The sequence below is a fragment of the Phoxinus phoxinus genome (assembly GCF_949152265.1).
Source record: "Phoxinus phoxinus genome assembly, chromosome: 1".
NCBI classification, from domain to species: domain Eukaryota; kingdom Metazoa; phylum Chordata; class Actinopteri; order Cypriniformes; family Leuciscidae; genus Phoxinus; species Phoxinus phoxinus.
Window position 1 is genome coordinate 18,951,358 of NC_136876.1, and position 27,805 is coordinate 18,979,162.

General features: G+C 39.4%; 1 protein-coding gene across 2 annotated transcripts in view; it reads left to right on the top strand.

Moving 5' to 3' along the window:
- olfm2a (olfactomedin 2a) overlaps nucleotides 1-21,949 on the top strand; it is an 80,593-nt gene extending 58,644 nt beyond the window's left edge. For both annotated transcript variants that reach the window (XM_079608288.1, XM_079608287.1), the window contains exons 2-6: nucleotides 3,864-4,013; nucleotides 13,672-13,827; nucleotides 16,286-16,505; nucleotides 17,087-17,193; nucleotides 20,966-21,949. In XM_079608288.1, the coding sequence (XP_079464414.1) occupies nucleotides 3,864-4,013; nucleotides 13,672-13,827; nucleotides 16,286-16,505; nucleotides 17,087-17,193; nucleotides 20,966-21,640 (1,308 nt within the window). In that variant the 3' untranslated portion in view covers nucleotides 21,641-21,949. The remainder of the gene's footprint in view (nucleotides 1-3,863; nucleotides 4,014-13,671; nucleotides 13,828-16,285; nucleotides 16,506-17,086; nucleotides 17,194-20,965) is intronic.
- The last annotated feature ends 5,856 nt before the right edge of the window (nucleotides 21,950-27,805 follow it).

Genomic DNA, 27,805 nt, shown 5'->3' on the forward strand with positions numbered 1-27,805 from the left:
ACAAGGAAAAATATTCACACACGAGGGAAATCATTGTTGTGTCCGTGAAGATGTGAAACACGGCCCTGACGAGAACGTCGGTCTCCTCAACTGTGAATCGCTCCTGGCGTGCGCTGGCAAATCCGCCGTTATAATAGCAATCCGCGTTGGTTCACGAGTTTACATGTTAATGAAATCTGATGTAATATTATAATGCGTATTTGGCTTGCTGTCCGGGGGGAGGGCTCCGAGCTCAGAATTCGGCCCGACCCCAGAGTACTCCCCCCATAACTTTAGAGATCATAGGTATCTATGAACGGACCCAGCCGAATGTGGGGTGAAGGGGTGGAGGTGGGATGCTGAGAAATTAGTCATGAGACAGGAGGTAAGGAAAGGCTTTATTTATACTGGCTCCTTCTTGTGCTGATTGGATGATTACCTGAACATGCTCCTCCCAAACTTTGTTACATAAAACTTCATAACAAGCGCGCCGGCTCTTAAAGGGAATGTGAGAGGACGCTCTGATTGGTTTATTTCACGTTACGCCCAAACCACACCTATGAGTAATGAAGCTACTTCAGAACAACACATTTTAGATTTGCGCCGGGCGCAAGAGGCATTTATCCCGCCGGTATAATAGCAACAGCGCCCAAGACCCGCCCACAAAGTTACTTGCGCTTTGCGCTTTGACACTTGCGTTTCAGAACGTTAAAATAGGGGCCATAATCTTTAATGTCATTTCATTGTGTTGGTGTGTTTTGTTTGTTTCTTTTATTTTTCTTTTGAGAGAGAGGAAAAAAAGAGAGGTTGTTACCGAAAATAGGGAGCCCATGCTACCTAAACGAAAATGTGCTCAAGGGGAGAGACGGAGATGGAGGATAAATTGGGGAAACAGATGCACAGAGAGAAATATTCTCAAGCCAGAATTAATCAAAACAACAATACATTTTTCGCCGGCATCTTCAGACTCAACAAACTGATCAAATTGAAAAGACAAGCATCATTAGACGGTTCAAATGAATTGCAACTCCACAACGAATCACCCCAGATCTTCAAAGGGATCAAAAATGTGCATGTTACTTGACTAGGAGAGAAGTCAAAGAAATTGGCGAATGAAACAAATCTGACTGTCAAAACAGAAATTGAGATGGCTTGATATAATCAGAGTTGTTTGTCAAAGGAGCCGAGCACAAGGATAGCATACGGTTTTACTTCAGGAGAACATTTCGGACTTTTCACCAGCGACAACTAATCGTATTTTCATTAAAGCTTTTTGAGAATTGCTTACTCTCACTTAGAACAAAGCCAACCAGCATTTAAATCTCTTCATTGCCTTTGAGCGCTCATACGCTTGCCCAAGTAACTTACTGTAGGCACTGATATATTAGACAACACTATAAATAAAATATAACAAGATCTAAACCTGAAGGATCACTCATAGTATCGCAATATAAATCATCATATCGCCTAGCCCTAAAACTCTGTCTATGTTATAGCATTATTGAGACATAACAGCATGACCATCTGTAAAGCTGCTTTGAAACAATATGTATTGGGAAAGGAGATATACACATACATTTGACTTGAATGAATAACACTCATTGTGATTATTTGCTTGTGTGGAACCTGTATTTTTTATTGCCTCCACACCTACATTTACAAATCAATTCCTTTTGATTTTGTGAAATTACATTTGCCTGGCAGTCTAATAAAGCATTATTGAGTCGAATTGCTGTAATTTGAAATAAATTGAGTAAGCGAGCGAGAGAGATTGCTCGGGGACAAACAGAGCCGAAGACACAGGAAAGAAGGGACAGACGGGAAGGTGAGGAGAGGACAGAGTGTGGAAGAAAAGGATGCGGAGGGAGTGAAAATGTGAAGGAGAGAAGAGTGGCAGGGATTGGCAGGATGTGACGGGAAGTGACAGTGAGCTCATGGGGCGGCTGCTGCTTTACTCTCCAATCACATAGTCTCTCTGTCCTCTCGGTCATTTAATCTGATCGGGGAAGTGTGTGTGGAGAGAGAGAGAGAGAGAGAGAGAGAGAGATTGAAAAACACCGTAGAGGGTAAGAAAGAATGAAAATGGGAAGGTTAGAGCAGAAGGAGACATTTTATTGCCACTCCTTTTTCTTGTGAACGCTATCCCTTTTTATTGACAATCAATTGTTCTTTTCCAATCTAGTTTTATTCTTCTTTTAGTCTTTAGGGATAGTAAAACCTGAAAACCACCTTCATTAACATACCAAATAGTGTCTTATAAGAATATTCCTGGTTTAGTCAAGATCAGCTAAATTAAAAGCATTTGTGCCAAAATGTTAATTTTCAGTAAAGAATAAAATTCTCTCCATTTCAATAGCCACAGGAGATAAACAATGGCTTAACATGATTTTAGTGTAAAAAAAAAAAAGCTTTCTTATTGTGTATATTCAATTTTACAAATGTGTGGAAAAGTTAACAATACACCATAAACCATAAAAGGTGTTTAAGCCCCTTTACAGCTCAAATACCTCTATATAACCTTGATGTCTGTTTGCTGTTGCCAAGGAAACTATGGACGAGGTCCTTTTGGTCATCAAAATTATGCCACAAATGTTGTGGATTGAACATTTACTATTTAATCAATGAAAAAGCAGAAAGGTTTGTGTGAGTTTTGATTTGAAAATATACAGTATATAATCAAAATAACTCAGTATACAAGCAATAGGAGTAAATGGAAAGTCCCCACTATGAAAAAAACAAAAAAACAAATGCGTGTCATTTGTGTGTGTTCTTGTTTAACCTATATTACTATATTACCTATATTGCATTGCAATCATTTCCCAAAATGTCACTTGTGTGGAAATATTGTTAAGACGTTAACACGACCAGAGACTGGACATGCCGTATGACGGTCACAAAGAGGAGAACAGAGATGCGCCAGAAGAGAAAATACTGTACCAGGCACAACAAGCTCACTGTTTGCGATGCATGAAACATAGGAAGAAAAATATAAACATTGAATTGGTTTTGGGATTTATATGAATGTATCTCTGAAGGGAACTGTGAAAGGTTTGATGGCATTTACTTTCTTACCTCCGTATAAAGTAGTTTATAAGCGCAGCGCTGCTTTGTGTACAGCGCTAACCAGGAAAGCGAAATTGCTGTTGTAACATAAGCGCCACCTACTGGCAGAGAGTGAATTTTCATTCTGTTTTTGTTTTGTGCAAGTGTGTTTTATGTAGCATAATCTGTCAACGCTAAAGTCAGAAAAATATAAAGTCATTCTTACACAATCCTGTTTAAATCAAAAACAATCGCTCATGCTACATGTGTGTAGCATCTTTGTTTGGATTGCAATTTTCCATTGGAAGTTGGTGCCTTTTACTTTGAAATGGCTACAGATATTGTTTGTTATTTTGGCTTGAAATAGAGCAAATAAACAACAAATACATTTACTTAAAAAAAAAAGGGCAATCAGAAACGGAATGGGCCAATCCTTGTAAAAAAATCGGAAAACGTGATCGGTGCATCCCTAAAGGCAATATCTGAAATCCTTGTGGGGACTTTTTTCGGTCCCAATGAGGAAAACAGCTTATATTAAGCGATGTTTTAGGTGTGTGTGTGTGTGTGTGTGTGTGTGTGTGTGTGTGTGTGTGTGTGTGTGTGTGTGTGTGTACGTTTGAGCATGTACACTGTTTCAAGACATCCATCTCCTGACTCCACCCCCGATGAAAAAGCAGCTTTATCGATCCAAAGCGGCTCTATTTCCTCCAAGTGTCTAAGCTGATCAAAACCTCCTCCTCTCACAGATGCCACATTCTATTTTGCTCATGCATTTTACTCTCTCTCTCCATGCATCCTTCTCTATCTCTTTTTTTCATCTCTCCATCTCTTTCTCTATGCAGGCCCTGTATCCGAGCCCAGAGGAGGGCTGGCAGATCTACAGCTCGGCACAGGACGCAGACGGGAAATGTATCTGCACCGTTGTGGCTCCAGCACAGAACATGTGTAATCGAGACCCACGTAGCAGACAGCTCCGTCAACTAATGGAGAAGGTGACAATAGCCTGTTACATGCACAATGACCTAAATGACACGCACTTGTCAAGAGCAAATCCTAGCAGAGTAATGTTTTGTACATATTACACAGTCATTAAACATGGACCCCAAACATGATATAATACTGTAGCCCATTAGAGAAAGTTTGTGAAAGTACATGATGCAAAACAACCGCCTAAAAGAGGACACGTCCTAAATACTGCTGTGAAATTGGATTCATTCTGCTGAGCCGTTAGGAGGTTTTTATTTTTTCCTAATCATACTCATTAGATGGGGACCAGGCAAAGAACAGCTGAAAAAAATAAAGTACCCCCTAAATCAGGAAATGGAGCACTCAATGCACAGGCTTTACTAAAAGCCTGAGATTCACACACAGAGACCCTGTTTAAAGGAGAACAAAAATGTGTCATCATTTGTAAGTAAATGAAGATAGAATGTATTTCGAAGTCGGTATCATATATTTATTTTATCTGTTGAACACAAAATACCATATTAAGCACAATCTATCTAAGTTTTACATGTGTTCTAGACATCAAGTGGGCTTAAGCCTTTTTTACTTTCGCCTGGCCTCCGCTGACTGCGTGCGCTCCTCCACAAACGGACGAGGCATTTATACTTGACACGCTCGCCATTGTACTACTCTTTGAAACAACAGGGGGCGGCTCAGAGTAATGTCTTCTAAACCATCGGTTCCCAAGGGGGCCTCAGCGTGCTCTGTGGGGGGTCGCGTCGTATTTTGAAAAGTTTTGACCAATGAGCAATAAAAGTCCTTAACTTTTTTCTGTTAAAAATTTACAAAATTTATATAATGTGCGAGTTCATCATGAATCCATTTTCCAATCCGTGTTTTTGTCTTATCCTGAGCCACTGGTACTCCTATCATAAGTGTTTACATTGGGACTATTTTACACTGGTTCGGATCGCTGCCGCTGCGGAGTAGCCCAGTAGCGTGACTCGTCATAGACGTACACAGAGAGAAGTAGTTCCGGCTACAATGTTCTTCCGAAAGACGCATTATTCTGTTAATAAACGCAAGTTTATTATCGCTCGCTATAGCGCCAAAAGGCGTCAAAAATAAAGCCTCACAAATAACATGCAAGTATTGAGGTCCCAGACAGCAGTCATTTGGTAATAGCCTATATTCTTTTTTATTTTTTATTACACACCAGCCAAAACAATCTGTTACCTTAAATTATACGTTTATCACTGTAAAGCCGCTTTGAAACAATCTACATTGTTAAAAGCGCTATATAAATGAAGATGACTTGACTTGACTTGACTTGACCAGTGTGAATATTTTTGTTATTGCATTTAAAATAGGGCCAGTTTATAGGCTATACTCCTAGGCTTACGTTTTTAAATTACAAAGGGCCTACTGATGTTTCTGTTATTGTATTTTCAATATTATAGGCTATTATTTGTGCATAAACATATCTGGTTACACTAAACATACCGTTTGTTTGAAAACAACATATTTGATCATCCTTGCTGCAAGCTTACAAGAGCGATAATATCATTAAATGTGAAGGGGGCCCTAAAATATTTTCTTGCGAAAAAGGGGGTCTCAGACAAAAAAAGGTTGGGAACCACTGTTCTAAACCATCAGGAATCAGCGGTGAATAGAAGTAAGGTACACACGTGACATTGGCTGCATCCAAAATCGCATACTCTCTTGACTAGGTACTTATTTTGAATAATTAATTACTTAACGACTACTAAAAAAGTATGTTTTATATGGTATGAATGTGTGTAGTACGAATGTAATACGGACGTACTACTGTACATTCAACGTGATGTCATTATCACGTGACCTACCTGCGTCAATTACTTCGCTTCACTGCCATTCAGAAAACCTCTCCTGTGGCCTCATGGGATATTAAAGTGTCAATCGTATGCACACTTCAGAATCTCACCAGAAGTAGTAGGTCATCCGTACGGTGGGCGAGAGAGTTCGACGCGCCGCAAATGCAGAAAACACATGCAAACAGAAAAACACCCGCAAATTAAGAAAACATCTTCATCGGTTTCACAACACATGTGTGCTCAAAATACTCACAACACAATCAAATACAGAAACGCGGTGCAAATAGCACAGAACACAGCGGAAATCTTTCCAGGGACCCCAATAAGTGACGAACCCGGATGGGACATACTTATTAGCAATAATTTGATATTAGAAATCAATATCTATTTTTAATTTTATTTTTTACTGATTTTTTTACATATAGAGATGACATGTTTATGACAAAGCCTACAACTTTGTATACAATATACAAAATGTATTAGAGTTAACAAAGAGCTGAAAACTAAAATAGGGGTAAGATACAGCATGTGCAAATGGAAATACAAATTTGTACAATGTTACTGATGCAGGCTATAGGCTACATCAGTAACATTGTACAAATGTTTGTAATGTTATGTTTGAATACGTTTCATAGGTAAGAAATGTTAGGTAATGTAGGGTCCAATGATGAGACAGCCATTTGTAAAATTGTAACACTCACACAGATAAATAAAGCATATTATAAAAACGTTTTTGTATAAAATGTATTTATTTGCAACAGTTATATGTTAACAGCAATAATAAGACATTGTATGTCCTAACAACAGCTATTCAGCTGATGGACGCCGTGCTGCGTCGTCATGGAAACATCCCAGGTGAAAATAACAAGAAAATTACATTGGCTGAATCCGGCATTGAGAGAAAAATACCATCTAACTATGCTTGACTGGCCACTATTTCTATTTCATAGTTCACCTACTATGTAACTACCAGAACTATGTAGTTCGCCTTAAATAGTTCACCTACTGAACTTGTGTGAAGAAAAAGAGAAAGAAAGAAAGAGAAGGGAAAATGGAAAGCACTCCAAAAAAGACCACCTTGGATCAGCATGAATTTCCATGATGGTTTGGTAAATGAATGGTTTAACTTGGCTAATGGTGTTTTTTTTGCTGGTCTATTTGGTGGAACCCAATAGCCAGATTGTTATAATACTGTTTAAATAGTTGGTGAGGCTGAGAAATTGCAATATAAAAAGAAATCGAGAGAGAGAGAGAGAGAGAGAGAGAGAGAGAGAGAGAGAGAGAGAGAGAGAGAGAGAGAGAGAGAGAGTGAGAGAGAGAGAGAGAGAGAGAGAGAGAGAGAGAGAGAGAGTGAGAGAGAGAGAAGAGAGAGAGAGAGAGTGAGAGAGAGAGAGAGAGAGAGAGAGAGAGAGAGAGTGAGAGAGAGAGAGAGAGAGAGAGAGAGAGAGAGAGAGAGAGAGAGAGAGTGTGTTTTGCTACAGAGAGACGGTTGGATATTGAGTCTGTTGACATGCGCGGTTCAATTGATTGGCAGTTAAATGCAAAGCGTCTGCATAAATAGAGTGTTGGACTCTCAGCCAGCTGACCGGCCCTCATTTCCTCCTTCCTCACCAACCCCTCAGTGGTTTCCAGCCTCATCTGTGAACAGCAGCCCATTAAGAACCGCACGTCCCCATCAACATTACACTCACTGACTCAGAGAGAGCTTTGGAATCACACTACAATAGGAAGCAGCTGTTTGACTAGTTAATGAGCACAGCTGATGGAGGCAGAGATGAAGAGAGGGACAGATAGAGAGTAATAGAGGATGAACATGAAACCGTTCGGAGAGGGATTCCTGAGAAGGCAAATTTGCGACTCCAGACAAAGTGAGTCAATGAGGCACATGACTCACACCAATGCCAATCGACCTCAATATACTGTGACTCTAATGGTTCACCTAAAAATGAAAATTCTGTCATTATTTATTGACCGTCCTGTCATTCTAAACTCTTTCTTAGACTGTGTTTGAAAAAAAAAGAAATTTTGACAAATGTTTCAGGGAATGTTTCTATATTATGAAAGTCATTGGGGTCCAACATTTTTAAGTTTCAAAAAGGAAATGAAGGTAGCTTGAAATGAATTCATACAACTAGTGTAGTGTACAACAGGGCTAAAAGCACACCTTGAGAAAAATTTGCTTTTTATTACTCCCAGAGTGTATGATTAGAGAAATAAAATATTTATGTTCGTATTGAAAATTGATGGAGCAACAGACTTTGTGTGAATATATATTATAAAAGTGGTTTGTTTGATTAAAATCTTTCGAATGTATGAGGTGGCAAGGTGAGCGCCACACGGGGAAAGGCACAAATTATTTATATAAATACTTTAGCTAAAATAATGTTTTTAATAATATATAAGTTAATACTTGTTCAAAACAATCACTTTAGCAAAGTATGTACTATTTACGGTTTATTTTGATAAATAAAACCATTTTTGTTCATTTTAAAAATAGGCTACAGAAACAAAATTATTTTAAAAAGTAAAGATTCTGAAACCATTGAATGAGATCTCATAATAACTTAATATAGCTTTGTAACAATAAATATATTTTAGTTTATTATATGATATGATTATTATATATATTTCGTTATAAATATGGTGGTTATCTCTAAGGTGGACATTCAACTTAAAGGGGTGGTAAAATGCCCTTTTCACAAGATGTAAAATAAATCTCTGATGTCACCCAGAGTGTGTGTGTGAAGTTTTAGCTCAAAATACTCCACAGATATTTTTATATAGCATGTTAAATTTGTCACTTTTTGAGGGTTTGCAAAAACGCACCATTTTGTGCCTGGCCCTTTAAATGCAAATGAGCTGCTGCAGAGGGCGGGGTTTCAAGAGCTTGTGTGTGTTAGCAGCTGCGATTACCTCACGCAGACACACTAAAATGACAGAAACTGTTCTACCTTTAACCCCCTGAGGTCGGCAAACGCGTGGGCGCGTTTTGCTCGTTTTTTTTTTACATAGCAGCAAAATAGACCTAAAATACTCCGTCGGTTTTGGTCATACAGACTTAAGAAATATGAAAAAATAAGCTGTTAAATGTCTACTTTTTTATGTGTCCACTTACAATCGAAATAAAACATTGTGCTTTTGTAAAATAAAGAAAGTAAACAGGGAGTGCTTTATGCCTCTCCGTCTCCGTGAACTTTTTTTCTGAAGCACTTCTCTAAACTCAAACAAAACTCAGCGAATACTATTCACTCAGACATGAGATATATATCTCTATAATCATTTAAGTGTGTAGTTTTAAATTATCTAATTCAAAACTAAAAGAAATATTCTCTGTTTATGTAATCTATATAAAAAGAGCGAGAGATCAGCTGTGCTCATTATCGTTCTGGCACCTCATTACTCCGCTAATGTGACACGCCCATCGAGAGCGCGCGCTATTCAAACACAGATAATCTGGAGCAACACATGCAAACCAGTCAACGCCCACAACAGCTGGAAAACACTCGCTGTGAGGAAAAGCTCTGCTAATAATATCGTAATTATCCTGGAAATTTTACCTCAAACGTGCTGGAGTAGCCGAACAACGGGTCCAGCTGCAGATCATCAGTAAGTGCTTTGTTCTAATCGCGATATGAACTGGTGTCTGTAATCCGCAAAAGACTGTTTAAATTTGAATCGCGTTTCTGTTTGAATGAATGCACGGCGCATGTGCATGCGTTTGTTTACTAACGTTACAGCTCGCGCGTGTCTGTGTGTGTGAATGAAATATCTATTGCCTACTGAGATGAGTAAAAATCGACTGAATACGTTGAAATAAAATGTTTTTGTATAAGCAACATTTTAAACTGCAAATTAACATTTATGCCCTAATATAGGCTATATTATAAAAGACGATATGTTACAGACGAAATATGAAAGACAACATTTCGTTTTGGATAGATTATAAAGTTTGTACTGCCACATCAAAACCTAATTTCCAAGGTGCAAACAAAATCTTAAAAGGTCAATATAAGCCTTCTCTTTAAATTATTTTTGTGTTTTATTAGTGACAAATTTGGGGAGAGGATAGCCTACATAATCCAAAACTTTCTGAAAATACGAATGAGAATTAACTGCACAATTACTAGAAATGTTTACCTTGGATATTATACAATTTGCAAGCCAGGTGTGAATGAGGACATTATTCATGACCTTGTTGGATCATTCACGCCCACCTGCATATTGCCTTTCCAAACAAAAAGTGTCTTACAAAATTTAAATCAATCTATTGTTTAATGTGAACGATTAGCCCGGATGATTTTCAGATCATTTTGAAGTAAATACTCTAGCCGACAAGATCCATTAGTCAAAAGTATTGTGGGAATATGTGAAGTTTGTCGTTTGTGGTCTTATATCAGAACATTTAAGTTTGAGTTTTTTGAATAACCACGCATAAATAATATTCTCTCAAAAATGCAAACATGTACATACATGTTGCTCACATATTATGATAGTCATGTTCGTGCTAAATAGAGTGTAATTACACCTTTGCCATTAATATGTTTATAAGCAACTGAAAAAAATACAAATATCAGGTCATGTCAAAACATCTCAAGGACCCCAAAAACACCTTAGACTCCAGAGGGTTAATGTTAAAACGGAGTCAGACAAAGATGATGGAGAGACTCAAGAAGAAGTGACAACATGTAGAATGCAACAGGACATCTCTGAGTGGTTAGTTGATGAATTTATGTTGCTGATGTGGAGTTAACTATCTTCAATTAGGATATTCTGTCATGATAATCTATAAATCGCTCATATAGGAACTGTTGTGAGATGCACAGAGTGACTTTCTATTGCATGTGAAAAGACGGATGCTAAAGTTTGAGCTGACTCACAAATGTGCTCGACTACAACAACGTTTCCTCTTCTCAACATGGACTGCGTGTTCACGGGTGGCGGGGTTTATGTACATGTTAGGGTTGGTGATGTCACTAAGGCTACGTTTACACGTGGACAGCTTTTTTCATATACGGACATTTCACCCCTCTCCGTTTTCAAAAATAACATCATGCACACCTGTCAGTTTTCAGAAAAGTGTTCGTTACACGAACCCGAGCATATGCCGTCAAGAGCATGCCAAACCTGTAGGTGGCAGTGTAACGAGAAGCTCAAGCCCACGTTAGCAAATCAGAATCCCGAAAATACATGCAAACGAAGTTTTCCAAAATCTCCACTCTGGCCGGAGTTTTTAGAAAGAAACGTTTTCAGGGGAGAATTCTCCGTTTGCGTGTAAACGAAGGGCACAAACGAAGGGAAATGTCTCCATTTTTCAAAATAACCATGTACGTGTAAACGGGGCCTGACCCGGGAGGAATGTCGTGTAGTCCCTACCAGCCTTTTGTTGTAGTTCTTTTCTTTAAAAGCAAATATCTTCCTTTGCTTTGAACTTTGAGCGTTGTAACTTTGCAGATGTTGTTTATGCTCAAACAGCAACATTACACACTAACTAAAGATAGAAAAGTGAAATCATACTCAACCACCCCTTTAATATATGATATTTACCATCTGCATCTATGTCATCTCAACAAATGGAAAAGTCAGCCAGTTATTTACTATCATTTTAATAATTATTGTGCCTTTCACCCCAACAGCAGATGCACCTTTTACCCCAAAATAAAAATGAAAAATTTAGAAAAATTGTTGCTTTAATTACCTTGAACAAAACTGAAAATTATTAACAAGAACTTTGTCTCAAAATATAGTATTTTTTTTTAATGATTCTTATTTGCTACATAAATAGCTTAAAATCAGATTAAATACTTTAAATAGAGAAAATCTCATATCAACTTTGTGTTGCTGTTCGCGATCCCGTGTAGGATCAGCCAAATTTCCACGTGTATCATAAAAAATTGGTTGTTAAGAAAAGTGCTGAGCTGATTGTTTGTGCCATCAAGTGGTTTAAAAGAAAAAAAAAGTCAAAGGGGCCTTTTACCCTAGTGCGCCTTTAGCCTCGTTGTACCCTATATTGTCTTCTAATGTGATACAATCTATTTGCATGATGAACAGATCAACATTTAAGCCTTTATTCACTATCAAATCACAACATTGATTAAAACAAACGTAAACTACATAAAATATAAACCTCAAAGTCATCTAACATCAAGCCTCATTGGTTCTTAATCATCATGATATTTGATGTAGTCAGTGTACATGCAAGTTGATGAATGTTTTGATTTGATTCGAGAGTGAATTGAAGGACAATTCCGGTGAAAAATGAACCTAGGGTAATTAACACATGGTTACCGAGTCGATCGTTCACTGGGATACGTTTTCATGATAATCGAATGTAAAGAGTTTTATCTCCAAAAACAGATAAGCTTATAACGCTAGTATATGGGGCATATAATAGGTTAAAGTAAATCGACTAGTCGAGCCACGAACGCCGTGCTACGTTAGATTTCACAAACATAATTCCTATCGACCAGCTCACTTAGCACAACGTTCGTGGCTCGACTAGTCGAGACTGTTTTCCAAGATGGCTCCTGCCTGTTTATGCGTAATGTACTGTCTTTATAAAGTATCTTCTTATTAAACTGTCTGTACACTTACAAAGTTCTCAATGCTTCGGTTTGCATGTAGGGACGCTCATTATGCTACCGTGTTAATGTGAGGCTATTTTGAGCTTTGTTAGTGGTATTAACTAGCGATTTACTTTTACCTATTATATGCCCCATATACTAGCATTATAAGCTAATCTATTTTTAGAGATAAAACTCTTTACATTCGATTATCATGAAAACGCATCCCAGAAAACGATCGACTCGGTAACCATGTGTTAATTACCCCTAGGTTCATTTTTCACCGGAATTGTCCTTTAAGGATCGATCTGTTCATCAAATGAATCATGATCTCTTCATTGACCTTCATAGGACAGAAATATCTTCAAAATATCTTCGTTTGCGTTCTGCAGAAGAAAGGAAGTCATAAAACGTTGGAACGACATGAGACAGATTTTTCATTTTTTGGGTGAACTATCCCTTTAAATCTTGCCCCAAACTCTACCTTAAATCCTGCCTTGCCCCACTGTCAGGGTCTAAACACCTTGTCTACAGCCGTACTCCAACATAACTCAACCGCTCAGACAATAAAATGTGTGTGTGGCTATGCCAGCAGCAGCTGTGAGGCACTAATGCTCCTGCTTAATAAAACGCAGACTAATGAGGACACCTGGGTCAGTCCCTCTCTGAAAGAGATGTGTACAGAATTAAACTACCACCACCCAGCCTCTTGTGTGTGTGTGTGTGTGTGTGTGAGAGTGTGAGTATGCTCAGCCCTCCTAAGCTTTCAGCGACATGCATGACAAACAATAAGTGAATGCACAGTGAATATGTGATCCCACCTAACCCTTGCCCAAATCCAAACATCCACAATCCTCAGCTCTAAGTGTGACCATTGGGTCTGACAGCTATGCAGATCAGCTCATTAGACAAGGCCCCTCGTGCACATCAGTGAAGACATGAGGAGAATACCAGCATACAATCCATATCCTGTTTGATTCTCTTAAGTGCAGCCAGGAGGAGGTTGTGTGAATCTTTCTGTGTGTGTGTTTGTATGTGGCCTCTGGGAGTATGTAGGAGTTTATAGGAGCGAGTTGTGTGTGTGTGTGTGTGTGTGTGTGTGCTGCTGATCAACAGTCACGCTCCCGTCGCCCAGTCTGTTGATGTGGGCAAGATGCTCGGCGGGAGGTCTGAATATGTAGGAAGGCTGATTTGAACTACAACAAATTGAAGGCGTCACGCTGTTGTGCCCTCAAAAAACATTCCCTGATGCATCACACTGTTTTGACTTTGTGTTTTGTTGTATTTAACAGGTTCAGAATATCACTCAATCCATGGAGGTGCTAGATCTGAGGACGTACAGAGACCTGCAGTACGTGAGAGACACAGAGAACCTCATGAAAACAGTGGACGGCAAACTGAAGACTGCCTCTGAAAATCCACGCAGCCTCAACCCCAAGAGTTTTCAGGTGTGTTTCTTCTCACAACGCCTCCATGTTTAGTTCAGATCCACGTCAGTGATATTAAAATATGATGCAGATTGAGTCAAAAAAGAAAAACTGGAAAGTAAGCTCAGATTTATGTAGAATATATTTATTTCATACTAAGTATAGTACAAATCTATTAACATATTTACTGACATATCGCTTGAGACTTGCTAGTTGAGTAGAGAACTAGTTGAACCTCAGCACTTTTTCTGAATAACTTAAGTGCGTTAAGTACAAAAGTAGCAGTTCCAATATAGCAGACAAATTATATAGATTTATTATACTAAAAGTACAAATGCAGGGTATTTATATTATGGTAATTACGTAAATATGTAAATGTATTTGTAGTATTCGTAGCATAAAATAATATATGGTATATTTATTTTTCTCTAGAAAAGGTCAATCAGTCAATCAGAAAAGGTCGAGACATTAACTGTGTAGATGACATTTGAAATAGTTCCATTCAAATGTGATACTTGATACACATACTGAGTATATTAATTAAGAAATATTTAAAAATAATAATCTGACATGTAAAACTGCCTTCATACTGGATATGAATGTCAAAACTATGTGAAATATCTAACACACCAAGCAAATCCCAGCTAACAATTTTTGGTTCCCAAAATGTTCTGGTAACAATGTTCTCAGAACATTCCCTAAAAAATGCGTTTCTTTGGTTTGTTTTGGGTTAGCCAGGAAAGATTTATTTTTGGAAATAACATTCTTTTTAGGTTTGCCTAAAAAATTAAACCTACAAATAATTAACCATTATAGAATGTTTGGTATAAATTATCTTTAGGTTATTACATAGAAAAGAAGAAGAAAAAAAACCTTGCACCATTCTGGTAAGGTTTAATTTTAATTACAAAAAAAAAAGAACCTAAAAAGAACGTTCCCAGAATGTTCTTATTTGGTTCCCAAAAAATTAACAAATGGAAACCATAGGATCATTAGGGGGATGTCCTGTGTGTGCTGGGATCAACCAAGGCTAAGTTTAGCATTAATATTCATTTGGTAACATGACTGGAGATTGAGCAACATTAGTGCACACTAATTAGTATTCACAGCCTCAGTATCTTTATATTGACATCACAACCCGCCTACCTTCAGCCACCCTTCTCTAAAACTCATTCTGGCGCCTCTGCCCCTACGTGTCATAGACACTGGCACTAACCTTCAATACAACTTGATTGTTGTGTTTAACTGAGACATACCAAAGGTCCTCTGAGAGAATTCAAACTCACCTCAAATGAACATGGAGCTTCAGTAATAAGTGTGTGTATGTGCATACAAAAGGCTATGTTTTTCTGTTCTTTTTAGCTAGCAGCTGCTCTTCTAAAGGCTAAGATTCAGACTGCTTTATTCTTGCATCTTTTAAATATGATAGTGTGCTTGTAGCTCTGTATGATCTCAGAATAGTGAAGGACTCGTTAACGATATACAGAGGACCGTAAGAGCTTTAAGATGAGTAACATGTAGCCGTCTGCTGAAAAGAGTGGGATGGAAGCCACAGACACTTTTCCCAGAGGTATCACTATCATTTCAGAAGGCACTACCACCACTTACCCATCCACCCCGCTCTGCTGCGGTCTGAGTCATCTCACCAAACGCTGCGTAGAAAATTATTCCAAAATTTTCCAGAAATCATTCCTCATCTATCAGTACATGTTCAAAGCGCCATAATCCTTTTTTCCTCCCTTCTTCACTGCTGGCGCTGTGAAATATTTGCGAGATGTGCCCGTGTTAAAAGCACTATTTCAAAGAGTGGGTGTCTCAAAGCCCGGCTTTATTTCGGCGAGGCTGCTGATGAATGTTGAGAGCTCAAAGTCGCCTATGGCAGGGTGGGAGATTAACGAGACTAAATTTTTGTGTCTCGGAAAAGGAAAATGAGATTTATGATGTGGCGCTGCAGGGCTGAGAGCAGCTCCATCACCAGATTTACGATAAACTTTAACAAGGAGGAAACAGCCCCTCCTGTGGTGAGCATGCTTTATTGATACACCTGCTGTTCAGACCCCCTTTATTGATACACCTCAGCCTATAAGCCTATGCCAGGCCGACCAGTTCGCCTGGGTGCCGTAACTGATGGCCCTCGCTGAGCTGAGATCAGCCCACAAGTTTTAGTTCTTTCATAGCGCCCACCGAGGTAGAGAGCTGGCAGTTCTCTGATGAGTGGGCCTGTGTCGCTGCGTCAGACAAGTGGTAGATTGTCAGAGATTGCAGATGCACACAATCAATAATCGGCTCTCGTGTGAGGATGCATTCGGATCCAGGGGCCGGAGACCGGTCATGCGAGATGAAAGGTTGGAGATGAACATGCTGAATAGTTTATGAGAGCCGACTGCAAATTCCCAGACCTCTATGAGAGGGAGATTAACCGTTTCTCATCTTTCGTTTTCACTCCTAACCACCGTTGCACTCCTTCCTTCTCCCTCAGGAGTTAAAGGACAAGGTTACTCAGCTGCTTCCCCTGCTGCCAGTGCTGGAGCAATACAAGGCGGATGCAAGAATGATCCTGCGGCTGAGGGAGGAGGTGAGGAATCTGTCCCTGGTACTCATGGCCATCCAAGAGGAGATGGGAGCCTACGACTACGAGGAGCTCAGGCAGCGAGTGCTACTGCTGGAGACTCGCCTGCACTCCTGCATGCAGAAACTTGGTAAGACGTCTGGTAGAAGTGGGTTTGAGCTGATTTTAATAACCAGGAATAGGCAGCTATTGACTGTGGACTAACAGTATGTGACCTGCGACAAACAAGAAAATGGAAAGAATTTTTACTTATTGGATTCTCAGTGCAGGACTCGTTTGGAATGATTATTTGCGGGGTTATTTTAGAGCAGCTGCCGTAATTTGCTTTTAAATTGAAAAAGCAAAAGTAAACTAGACATGTCTGATGGTCGGGGAGACCACATTAGACCCAATTAAGTGAAAATGTGCTTGCTGTCCAATTAGATAAGCAATTTAACGTTGGAACTTTAAAAACAGCCAGCTAGCAAGCCTTGCACCGAAACGTCCAAAGTTCATTTGGCTGAAAGAGTAATTGGCTTTCAGATGCATGATGAGACAAGCTCATGTTCTATTCAGGGTGAAACTGATGACTTCACAAGAAAATCTAAAACGATGATCTAACGGATATTCGTTCTGCTCCGTAAAAGTCGCTTTTGGCAATTTAATGCTGACTGGTGCATCTGAATTTCGTTGAAGCCGTCATTTATGGTGTCCCCTGTGTTCTATCGCCAGGTTGCGGGAAGCTAACTGGCGTTAGTAACCCCATCACAGTTCGCGCCTCAGGGTCAAGGTTCGGCTCCTGGATGACTGACACAATGATCCCCAGCTCCGATAATAGGGTAAGAACGACCGTACCGCAACACTCTATCACTGCCACTGCTATAAGCCGCCTCTCCCCATAGACACACACACACACACACACACTGTGACTGAGTCAGTGTTTTGGTACAGTGAAGCTGCTCCTCAGCAGTGAGAGCTGAGTCACTGATGGATGTTTCTTCCACCATTTTTCTCCCTCCCTCTCTTTCCTTCTCTATTATGCTCATACTCTCACTCCATTCTTCCCTCAATCCTCACATCTCCTGTCAGAGCCACAGTCCCCATATTAATAACTCCATTGGATATTAACAACTTCTTTAGGCAAACACCAATCACTGCCAGGAATTACTAGCAGCCAGAGTCGTCCTGTTCCTCTAAGGTTGAAGACCTCTGCCTTAAAGTCTTGTTTCCCAAACCCTGTTCCTGGAGGCACACCAACACTACAGATTTTCGAACTCTTCCTTTACAAGCGATTCCAAAGAGCTTGATTAGCTGGTTCAGGTGTTTGATTAGGGTTTGGAGCTAAAATCTCCAGGGCCCAGTTGTTCAAAAGTAATCTGAACGAATTTCAGCAATCGGATTGGATCAAATCTCGAAAATGGATTGTTCAAAATCCATTCACAAAATGGATCACAAAATCCAATCTTGGTTTTGTTCTGGATTAAATTATCAGTTTGTGTTTTTCAAAACATTTTAGTAAGATTGGGATACCTACTTAAATGTACAAAAATGTAATAACTTTAAAACTTGTCAAAAAATACATTTGTATCATGTAATATATAGACCCACGTTTTATTTTGCTCTTGATTAGTTTAACTGTTAAAGTAATAAATTAGAAGTAGACATTAGACTACCTATTAATCCTTTTGGTAGCCTACAGTAAAGTAAAAAAGAGATTTTGGTGCCATAAAATAATCTCCAAACAGCTGTGAATATCAAGCAAAAATATTATATTGAATTAAAAAGTGTTTTTTTTAATCACTGTTTGTAAACTACATTGGCATAATCATAAGAGATGAACCAGTTAAGTTAAAAGTTGTTTGCGAGCGTATGCGGACTTTCTCAGATGAACGCTATGCAAATCTTTTCAGAAAGAACACAAAAGCATTTAAATATTTTTTTCCCCTGTTTTATATGTTTTTTTATCACCATGTCCCTTTATGGGCACCGTAGAGCACTAGTAATCCAGATTTGGTCATCTGAAAAAGTGTGCATATGGATCAGAGTGATCAAATCCAATTTTGCTTTATAAACTGGCACAAAAGTAAGATGGATTGCCTGATTCCGGATAGCAAAACATGGGATTTCCAAATTCAGATCCAGATTCAACTTTTTGAACAACTGGGCCTAGGACAGTGAGTCCCTAAGAGCACGGCTGAAAAAGCTCTAAGGTGTGATCTACACATTGGGTCCAGATGCGAGTGGGCCAACCCATAGTTTTGGTGATGACCCTGACAATGTTGGTGGAGAATAGGGTTGACAAATTAAACAAATGGGCTCTTTTTAATTTGAATGACAGGAATTCAAAACATTCAATAGTAAATTCTGGGAAAATATTTATTCTTACCTAATTTATTTCTATCTTATCATTTCATCAATTGTTCTATCTCTTTATCTATTGATCCTTCTAGCTATTGTTTTTTCTGTCCATGAAGCCTTCAGTCTTTTTAAATGTCCACTATAAAACGACTGACGTGGAGAGAGGACAACAGGCAACGATCATCAATTATTCTCTTCCATGGGGGCATCTAAATTGATACTGAAAGCTGAAAGTTCATCTCCAATGATACAGTCCTTTGTCTTTGACTTTAATGATCGCATCACTCGCCAAATATCAATCAACAATCATGTAAAGTGACAAATACATCACAGCAGTGGAACTAATGGTCATATAAATCAAGCAGGCATCCCCTGAGCATTCACCAATCCTTAGATTCACCAAGTCACACACGGCGTTGCTGGTCAAGCTTAAAGATGCAGACACCAGCATCCAAAGCACAACATATGGCATTTTATTTAGAAGAGAACACAGAGGCGGAGACGGGCCGACCACAGTGTGACCACGGCTCCACTCGCTGATCTACAGGGACTCGTTGAGCCCACAAAGGAAATGCTATACTTAATGTTCCAATTATCCTGCCTGTCCATAAGTCACCTGCTCTCCTCCTCTCCAGTCACCACACAGCCCCACAGTAGCCTAAAAATAAAAATGCACAGCATCTCTCTTAGGAATGAGAAATGGGGGAAGAGGCAGGGAGGGAGAATGCAAGAGGGAGGGAGGAAGGAGGAGAGGAGGCAAAAGATAGCAGGGGAGCGTTAAATCCTCAGAGGGGCTTCATTATGCAGGAGAAAGAACATAATAACCCTCCTAAATAAGCTGACTGTCTGAAGTTTCATTACGATGTGTTAATAAAGAGTGCCCGGAGCATGGCTTGGTGAAGATGGGGGCACAGCATGGCTATTGTGTGCCTGATAGATACTTCAGGCTCATACAGTGATGGCGAGGAAGGAGAAGAGAGGCAGAGAGAGATGGAGAACTGCTAACAGGATTGATTTCCTGTGAATGTGGAGTGGAAAAGGGCAGGGAACAACTGCTGCAGCCGAGTGCAGAGCACATACAGCCTCTCCACTCCCACACAGAGAGCAGATCAATAGATTTGACAACACACACACACACACACACACACACGCACACTGACTGTGCACAGTGACAGTCACTGCTGGTTACACAGGAAGAAAGGCTCTGCTTTCACTCTCTCAAAAGTAAGTCAGGAGATGGCGTCTCTTTTGATGTGCTGTACTTTCATCCAGGTATATGATTTCTCTACTCCATTCTCTGCACACAAACCTCAGCTTTCATTTCTAACCTGGTTCATTCTTATACATACCATAAGTCTGGGACCACTTGTGAAAATGCTTTTGCAATTTGATTATTTGTAATTCATATGTCTTAATATCTCATATATCCCCTTTTAGCTTTAATGTCACCAGCTGCATGAACGCCACAAGTTTATCCAGGATAAACCTGATTATCCTCCAGCATAATTTGCAAATAATCCAAAGAGCATCTTGTGCATCTTGGAAACAAGAACATCGGTGCTTTAGTACAAAGGAGTTCTTTGTCATGGAACATGGATTGACCTGGAAATTCCTTAAAATTAAGAGTTTGTGTAAAACGTTTTTCGTAGTTGCGTTATTAAATTATATAACCTTTTTAAATTAGTTTTCAACTTTTTTTGTATAGCGCTTTTCACAATACATATGGTTTCAAAGCAGAAAATCCATGTCCCACTTATGTATTTCAGAAATGTACATATACAAATCACATAGTTAGCTAATAATGTATTAATTTAAACAATGTATTAATTTAAGGCAGACACAATAAGCTCATGGAAGTAGTAATGAATGCATGTTTGTTAACAAAATAAAACTTCTTCATTTTATTTTAATTAAAATTTTATTTCTGTTTTTAATTTCTGTTTTAGGGCTGCCAAAGTTAATGTGCTAAGCAGTGCTGAGGTAGTGTTTAAAAATATGTTTAACAGCATGAAAAAAAAAACGTGTTGTTATTTACTGGCACTTTCATGTTTAATTCAAGCAGGTTGTAAAGGTTTCAAGTCTTATAGTATACCATGTATCAATTTGTTTTATTTTAAAGTAGTTTTGGAGTCATGAAAATGTATTTTAGTTACACTCATATAATAAAATTTTAATTACTGCATATAATAACACTGAAGGATATACATTTTAACCATCATGCATTTTACATTTGTATATTTTATTCTGTCTCAGGTGTGGTCAATGGATGGTTACTTTAAGGGACGTCGTGTGCTGGAGTACCGCACAATGAATGACTTCATGAAGGGCCAGAATTTCGTGCAGCATCTCCTCCCTCACCCTTGGGCCGGTACGGGCCACGTGGTCTACAACGGCTCCCTCTACTACAATAAATACCAGAGTAACATCCTCATCAAGTACCACTTCCGATCTCGAAGCGTCCTGGTGCAGCGCAGCCTTAGCGGCGCAGGCTACAACAACACCTTCCCCTACTCCTGGGGCGGATCATCCGACATCGACCTCATGGCCGACGAGAACGGGCTGTGGGCCGTCTACACCACCATTCCCAATGCTGGAAACATCGTCATTAGCCGCCTGGAGCCTCAAAGCCTGGAAGTGCTTCAGACGTGGGACACAGGCTTCCCCAAACGGAGTGCCGGCGAGTCGTTCATGATCTGTGGCACACTCTACGTCACCAACTCCCATCTGGCTGGTGCTAAGATCTACTTCGCATATTACACCAACACCTCAACCTATGAGTACACAGACATCCCCTTCCATAACCAATACTCCCACATCTCCATGATGGACTACAACCCCCGAGAAAGAGTGCTCTACACTTGGAACAACGGACATCAAGTCCTCTACAACGTCACATTGTTCCAGGTCATTAAAACAGCCGAGGACTAGGTCGTGTAGACCTTACAAACACATTTGCTCATACACAAATGTACACACACTGATATGCCCACACAAATCTCACACTTATACAAAACATTAATGTGGAGGAGGACATGACTAAAGCTTAGACTTTTTTACTGCATTCCAAACTTCATAGAGTGCTATTATTCATCTAATGTTCTGAAGGAGAGCGAGGTTGGTACTGGTATATGGACTTGAACTGAGCCTTTATTTTCTTTCCTGTGATGATTCAGCATGAGTACTTTCTTTTCATTTGTGGAAAACAAGAGTAAATAAACATCAAACTTTACCATTTTCAAGTTTCATCTTTTTCTTCCATTGGTTGCTAATGGCTGCATTCTGTAGTGAAAAGTTTGTGTAAAAGCCTGTGCGCTCAGTATTCTTTCTCTAAACTGCATCTGTAATGTAATTGGAGATATGCCGCAGCAGGATGAGCCGAGCTCCTCTCGACTGCCTCGGGAAGAGAATCTAGCTCCTGTTTGGTGTCAGCCGTCCTGAGGAGAGACGTCAGTCAGGAAGAGCTCCGTGACATGAAGGGCTGAAAGGTGAGGTGGCAGAAGAGAAGAAATGGAAGACAGCGGAAGGATGAATAAAAAGCAACCGTATTCAGTTGGACAGATGAGGCCCCGGGCTACAGATGCTGCTGCGGTTGTTGTTGTTGTTTGCGCCTGCCAAGTTGCAATCTGTTTCCATTTTTCTTACAAGGCACGCCTCCACAGCAGGCGGTGTAAAAAATATTAAATTAGAAACAGTGGGCTTGTCCAACTACCATTTAGATGTTTTCTTTATTTAATTTGAGTATATTTTCGCCATTAATATCCGCTCAGTTTTCATGTCCACATGGACATCCGTGTAAGTGCAACTGAAAAGTAAGGCTCACTGTGTATGTGTCGAATCCATCAATCCTCACTTATGGTGATTTTACTGAACTCATACTGTGATTTTATGAACTCAAAACTTCATCGTAATGGCCGATTCACTCCAAAAACAATCAACTCTATTTATTCATTTATTTCTGATGTCAGAAACCTATTAAAATACATTAACATACAACCGTCCACAATTCCACGTCAACTTTGATGTCTGGAAACTTGGCCCACCCACAGTCACATTTGGATTAGGAAAGATACTGTTATTCTTAAAAAAAACTGAATTGACAAGTAAAATTGTGAAAAGTTGGAAAATGCTGTGCCGTTCCTTGCTATGTGTAGCACCTACAGCTCTGCGTATTCTTCTGAAGGTTCCTAAGATTGGAACCAAGCAGCTGAAATTTGCTTTTTACTTTTACTTTTTTACATTACTGATCTTAACGGATTGTGTGGCACATTTCCGAGCAGATTGTACTGTGAATCTGTCATAGCTGAGAGCTGATTAAATAGCAGTCTTAAAGGCACAGAAGCAATTACTTCAGAGGCAGAACAACAAAATTGTCAAACTAAATGGCTAAACTAAATGATAAACCTAACGGTTTTACTTTATCCCTTTAGCAGTAATAAAGGTAGAGGTAATACTTGTATGAGAGTGGGAGTCAGAAGAAGTGAGGTAGAAAATTATGCAAATTCAGCAAACTGGAAAGATTTTCAGATGCCACTGTCTCCTCTTCAGTTCTCCTGTGAGTTCAGCACACTATGCAAAGAGCAGCTGTGCATGAATCCCACATGAATCTGTTTCACACTGCATGCCTAACCAGCACGTAAATGATGCAGTAGCTCAACTGCAACGACAGGCACGCGTGATGCTTTTACACTAAGAGCGTTTCAGCAACATAACACCTGTGGAAAAGTGATTTTTGAGTTACCTCGGTTTTTTTTTTCCTTTAATAAATTATGAATTGGCTATCGAGAGTATCACAAGCCAGATAATTACATGACAATAGTGAAAGCGAATTTGCATCCAAATAGTGATTAATCACCGTGGAATTAAACCAAAACTTGATACTGTATATGGTCTATTGTGTTTCCTAGTTTTATTAATATTCCCATAGTAAAGGACAATAGGGAGTAAAATTGATGAAAGTGTGAGAAAAAAATGTGGAGTGTGCATAGACAAGTGTAATACATGAAACTCGAAAAATTAGAATATCGTGCAAAAGTTAATTTATTTCAGTAATTCAACTTAAAAGGTGAAACTAATATATTGACTCATTACATGCAAAGTGAGATATTTCAAGCCTTTATTTGTTATCATTTTGATGATTATGGCTTACAGCTTATGAAAACCCCAAATTCAAAATGAGAATATTGTGAAAAGGTTTTCATAGCTGTAAGCCATAATCATCAAAAGGCTTGAAATATCTCACTTTGCAGTCTATATAATATATTAGTTTCACGTTTTAAGTTGAATTATTTAAATAAATGAATTCCGAGTTTCACCTGTAATTCATGTGGTATTGATCATTAAGTCAGGTGAGTATCACAAAAGAAGGGTTAGCTGTTATCTTCTTTTGCAAAACAAGTCCAGAATAAAAAGAAAAAACCAAATACCAACAACACAGCGCTTTTGTTGTGACTCGTAATGCTTTAATTGTAGCGCTACCTCACATAATATGAAGTTGAATATGCATAACGAAAACTCGTTTGCATTTATATCTTCATTAAGCGTGATTAAAATCTGCCTCAAACCCTTTGCAAATGTAATTTCTGGTGCTTTTACGGTATACTCGGCTTTTAATTCTGAGTGCCATTCGATCGTGAACTGATCACCAAAAATGCATGTTAAGAGGGCCTTTCTTCTTAACATAAATGGGTCTTTTTCAAACCATGAGTAGGTCACTGTGTTATTTCGATTAAATTGAACCTACTACTAACAATAAGAATAAAGTTCCCTCAAAGACACCCACTTTGTTATTACTTCGTAAAATCCTATATTGCTTAGAATCGTGCTGAAAAAAAACTATGGTTCATTTTCAACATATTTTCTTCTGAGATCACCGCGCTACACATGGCACAAATGAACTCCACTTGGAGTGCTGCTTAATCTTGCAGTGCGAATGCTGCGACCTGTTAATATGGCAGATGAAATAGTTTTTTGCACGGTGTAAAACAGACGTTCTACAATTTACAAGGTAAATAACAGGAAAATCATCTGATGCGTGTCACACTGCGGCATCTAAGACTGGTGAAGACTTCTGAATAATTGTTTCATTTGTATACGTACAGGGAATTAAGGCTTTGATGCAAGCGAGGCCGCTAAAAATAGAAATCATGCTGAGAATGCTGCAATGCTTTGAAGCCGAGCGAAAGAAATCCAAAGAAAGCTTGTACACGCTCCCTTTCTTCTCCTTTCTCTTTCAGGCACAAACATGCACCTAGGCCTCATGAATCTTGATTGTGGGTGGAACAACATTAGCACAGCCACATCTCTTATTTGAGTGCTTCAAATCAGCAAGCATCCCTCCTGAATAAAAGATGAGCATTTAACAGCCTCCACTGCATCTACACTGCGTCCTTTCTCTTAAGACTAGTGCATTGGGACTACAGTAAACTTTCAATGAGACAAGCAAAGCTGTCTGTTAGCATCCTGCTGCATGTCTGTTTAAGTGATGGAGGTGATGTGATGGAGAGAGACGGACTCACCCTTGTGAATGCACGCGTCTTCGCGCGTGTTTGTGTGAGTGAGACATCGGTGTGTTTCACAGAACACCTTCCGTTTCTCAGTGAGGCTGCAGCCGGCCCAGCATGCACTGCTGTTTAATTAAGACCTACAGCCCAAATGGCGGGCATGACAGCTGTTTCATATGCAGCCAATTAAAAGAGCCGCAGGCCCTTCCCTTCTACTGCAGTGTACACTATCTGTTATTGTAAAATTGGCACACCCTTTCTTCTTCACATGAAGCACATCCTAGGACAACTGAACATGCAGCATCCAACATTAACACTCACCTAGCAATTTGAGTAAAAAAAAATATAATAAAAGGGCTTTGTCCCTTGAGGAAACCTTGAGCGCTTGACTACATAGACAACTGTCTTCTAAGGTAACCCAGACAGCAACATAGTGCCGGCTGAGCTCGGGCCCACATCTGGTACACGTGGATTCCACACGTTGACTCTTCTGTCAGATGCAGTTTAAGCAAAACGTGTCAGTGTCATTATTCTAACATTATTCTAACTTACGAAAGTCGATCTTTCCTGTCCTGTCAGTCAGACGTCATACTGTGCTTGCGGCACACATTTTTCAATCGAGCGATCAAATCTAATTTTATCTTTCAACCAAAGAGCTGTACAAGAAAGTAAAATGTAAAAATAAAAACATGAAACAAATGCGTCGGTGTGCGCTGTGTATGACTTCATCATATATAAAGAGCAAATTAAATTAAGAGAATGCAACATCGTAGTTATATTTGTCAATAACTAAGTCATGAAACTGCCAAAAAGTACCAATGAATTATGCAACTGGTACATTGTGTGTTAGTTTGGAAGGATTTGCATGCAAGTAAGATGTTCATACTATTCATCAGGATCAGTGTCTATATGTTTTATTTACAGTTCATGCTAATATTGTGTATTTACCATTCCATAAACTTAACCCAAAATAATACTTTATTGTACTTTTGATATTTTCCAGGGATATTTTTGACTGTGGTGGCTCATACCAACCAGCTAACTTTATTGTATTATGAAAAACTATAGTGTGAATGGGATACAAATTGGATATAAATTGTTTAACTTGTGTTAGTAATATTCTTAAGTAAAGTGGGACGGTTGGCCAACTGGGTGTGGCAACCATTTTTGAGAAATATATTAGCTTGGTTCAAATTCCTAAAAATTTGGGTGGCGGCTTAATGACCATGGGAAAATATGGGTCCCATGTCCAAATCAGTTGAGATTCATTGATACACAGCATCGCTTCACCGCTGGATAGTGTTTGGGTTTGCAGGTTGGCAAGTAGCACCACTGTTTATAATGAATTTGCCCTTCAATCTTTCTGTCTCCTGTCAACAGCGCAAGAGGCACCTCAGGTTGAAATTAATTCTGGTGCTTTCGAAAGTTTGGGCAGCTGTTTTCCCCCCTTGAGATAGAGGTGTAAAGAGGACAGACACAAGGAAAGCAGGTTGTAATAGGTTTTCATTCTCCTCCTTATCTCCCACGAGACACCACTTCATAATTGCCCTCGTAATTGCATTTTTTTCTACACACATTGATTGGAACTCCTGGCTCTAATTTCATTACATGCTGATTTGTGAAAGACAATAAAGCAGAAATATTTTGCAGCGCAACCACAGGTCATTTGTCTTTATAACCCTTCTGCTCGAACATGCCCCCCTCCACTAAGGCAATAAAACCATTATGGCTGGTTTAATAATATAAAGGTTGCCGTGAAATCCGGTTTGACGTCATCGAGGAGATGCTGCAGGTGTCTAGGTCAGAGAGGTGGTTATGTGACTGTGTGATCTCGGAATGGTTCCAATAGAAAGAGGACAAGATGAAGACAAGTTCATAGAGAGATCAGGTGGAATAAAAATGCCCTGAGCCCTGCTGCGAGAAAAAAAAATATTTGCCGGTACGGCTGCTGATAGTTATCGGGTAAGAATAGGGTAACAGGCCAAGCAGCCGTAATAGGAATCCAGCTGCTCAGCCAAGCCGTGCAGTAAGTATGATTAAACCAGTCGCAGGACCGGAGCATCACAAATAGAACATTCATAATCCGCCAGTGTCCGTCTCAGACAGTATTACCTCTACTTCGTTCCCTTACAAACTCAAATTCCGGTCAGACCAACAGCTGCATTAAATTTGCGAGCAGACTCCATACTGTCAACTATCAAGTTTCCCATACCCTCCTCTCTAATACACCTCTCTCTGTGGGAAATCTGTTTTCTGACGGACTGCCTGTTTTCTCCCAGAACCCCTTGAGTGTGCCATCTGTGCTCGTGTTGTTGTGGGAGTGTGCGTAGGTGTACGGGGGCTGGATAGACGGGCACAAACTAACCTACACCAACAACAGGGCAAAGCACATGTTTTCAAATCATTAACCAACATTTTCGCAAGGGAAAACAGTCTCTCTGAGCCAGGACCGCACACAATCTGAAGACTTGTTTTTAAAGCTGATTTTTTCAACATGAAATCAAAATCCACCCAATTTACATCCACACAAGTTATCTGAAAGAAATGTATATTAGTCATCATAATATTTCATAGTAAGATTTAAAAGGGTTAG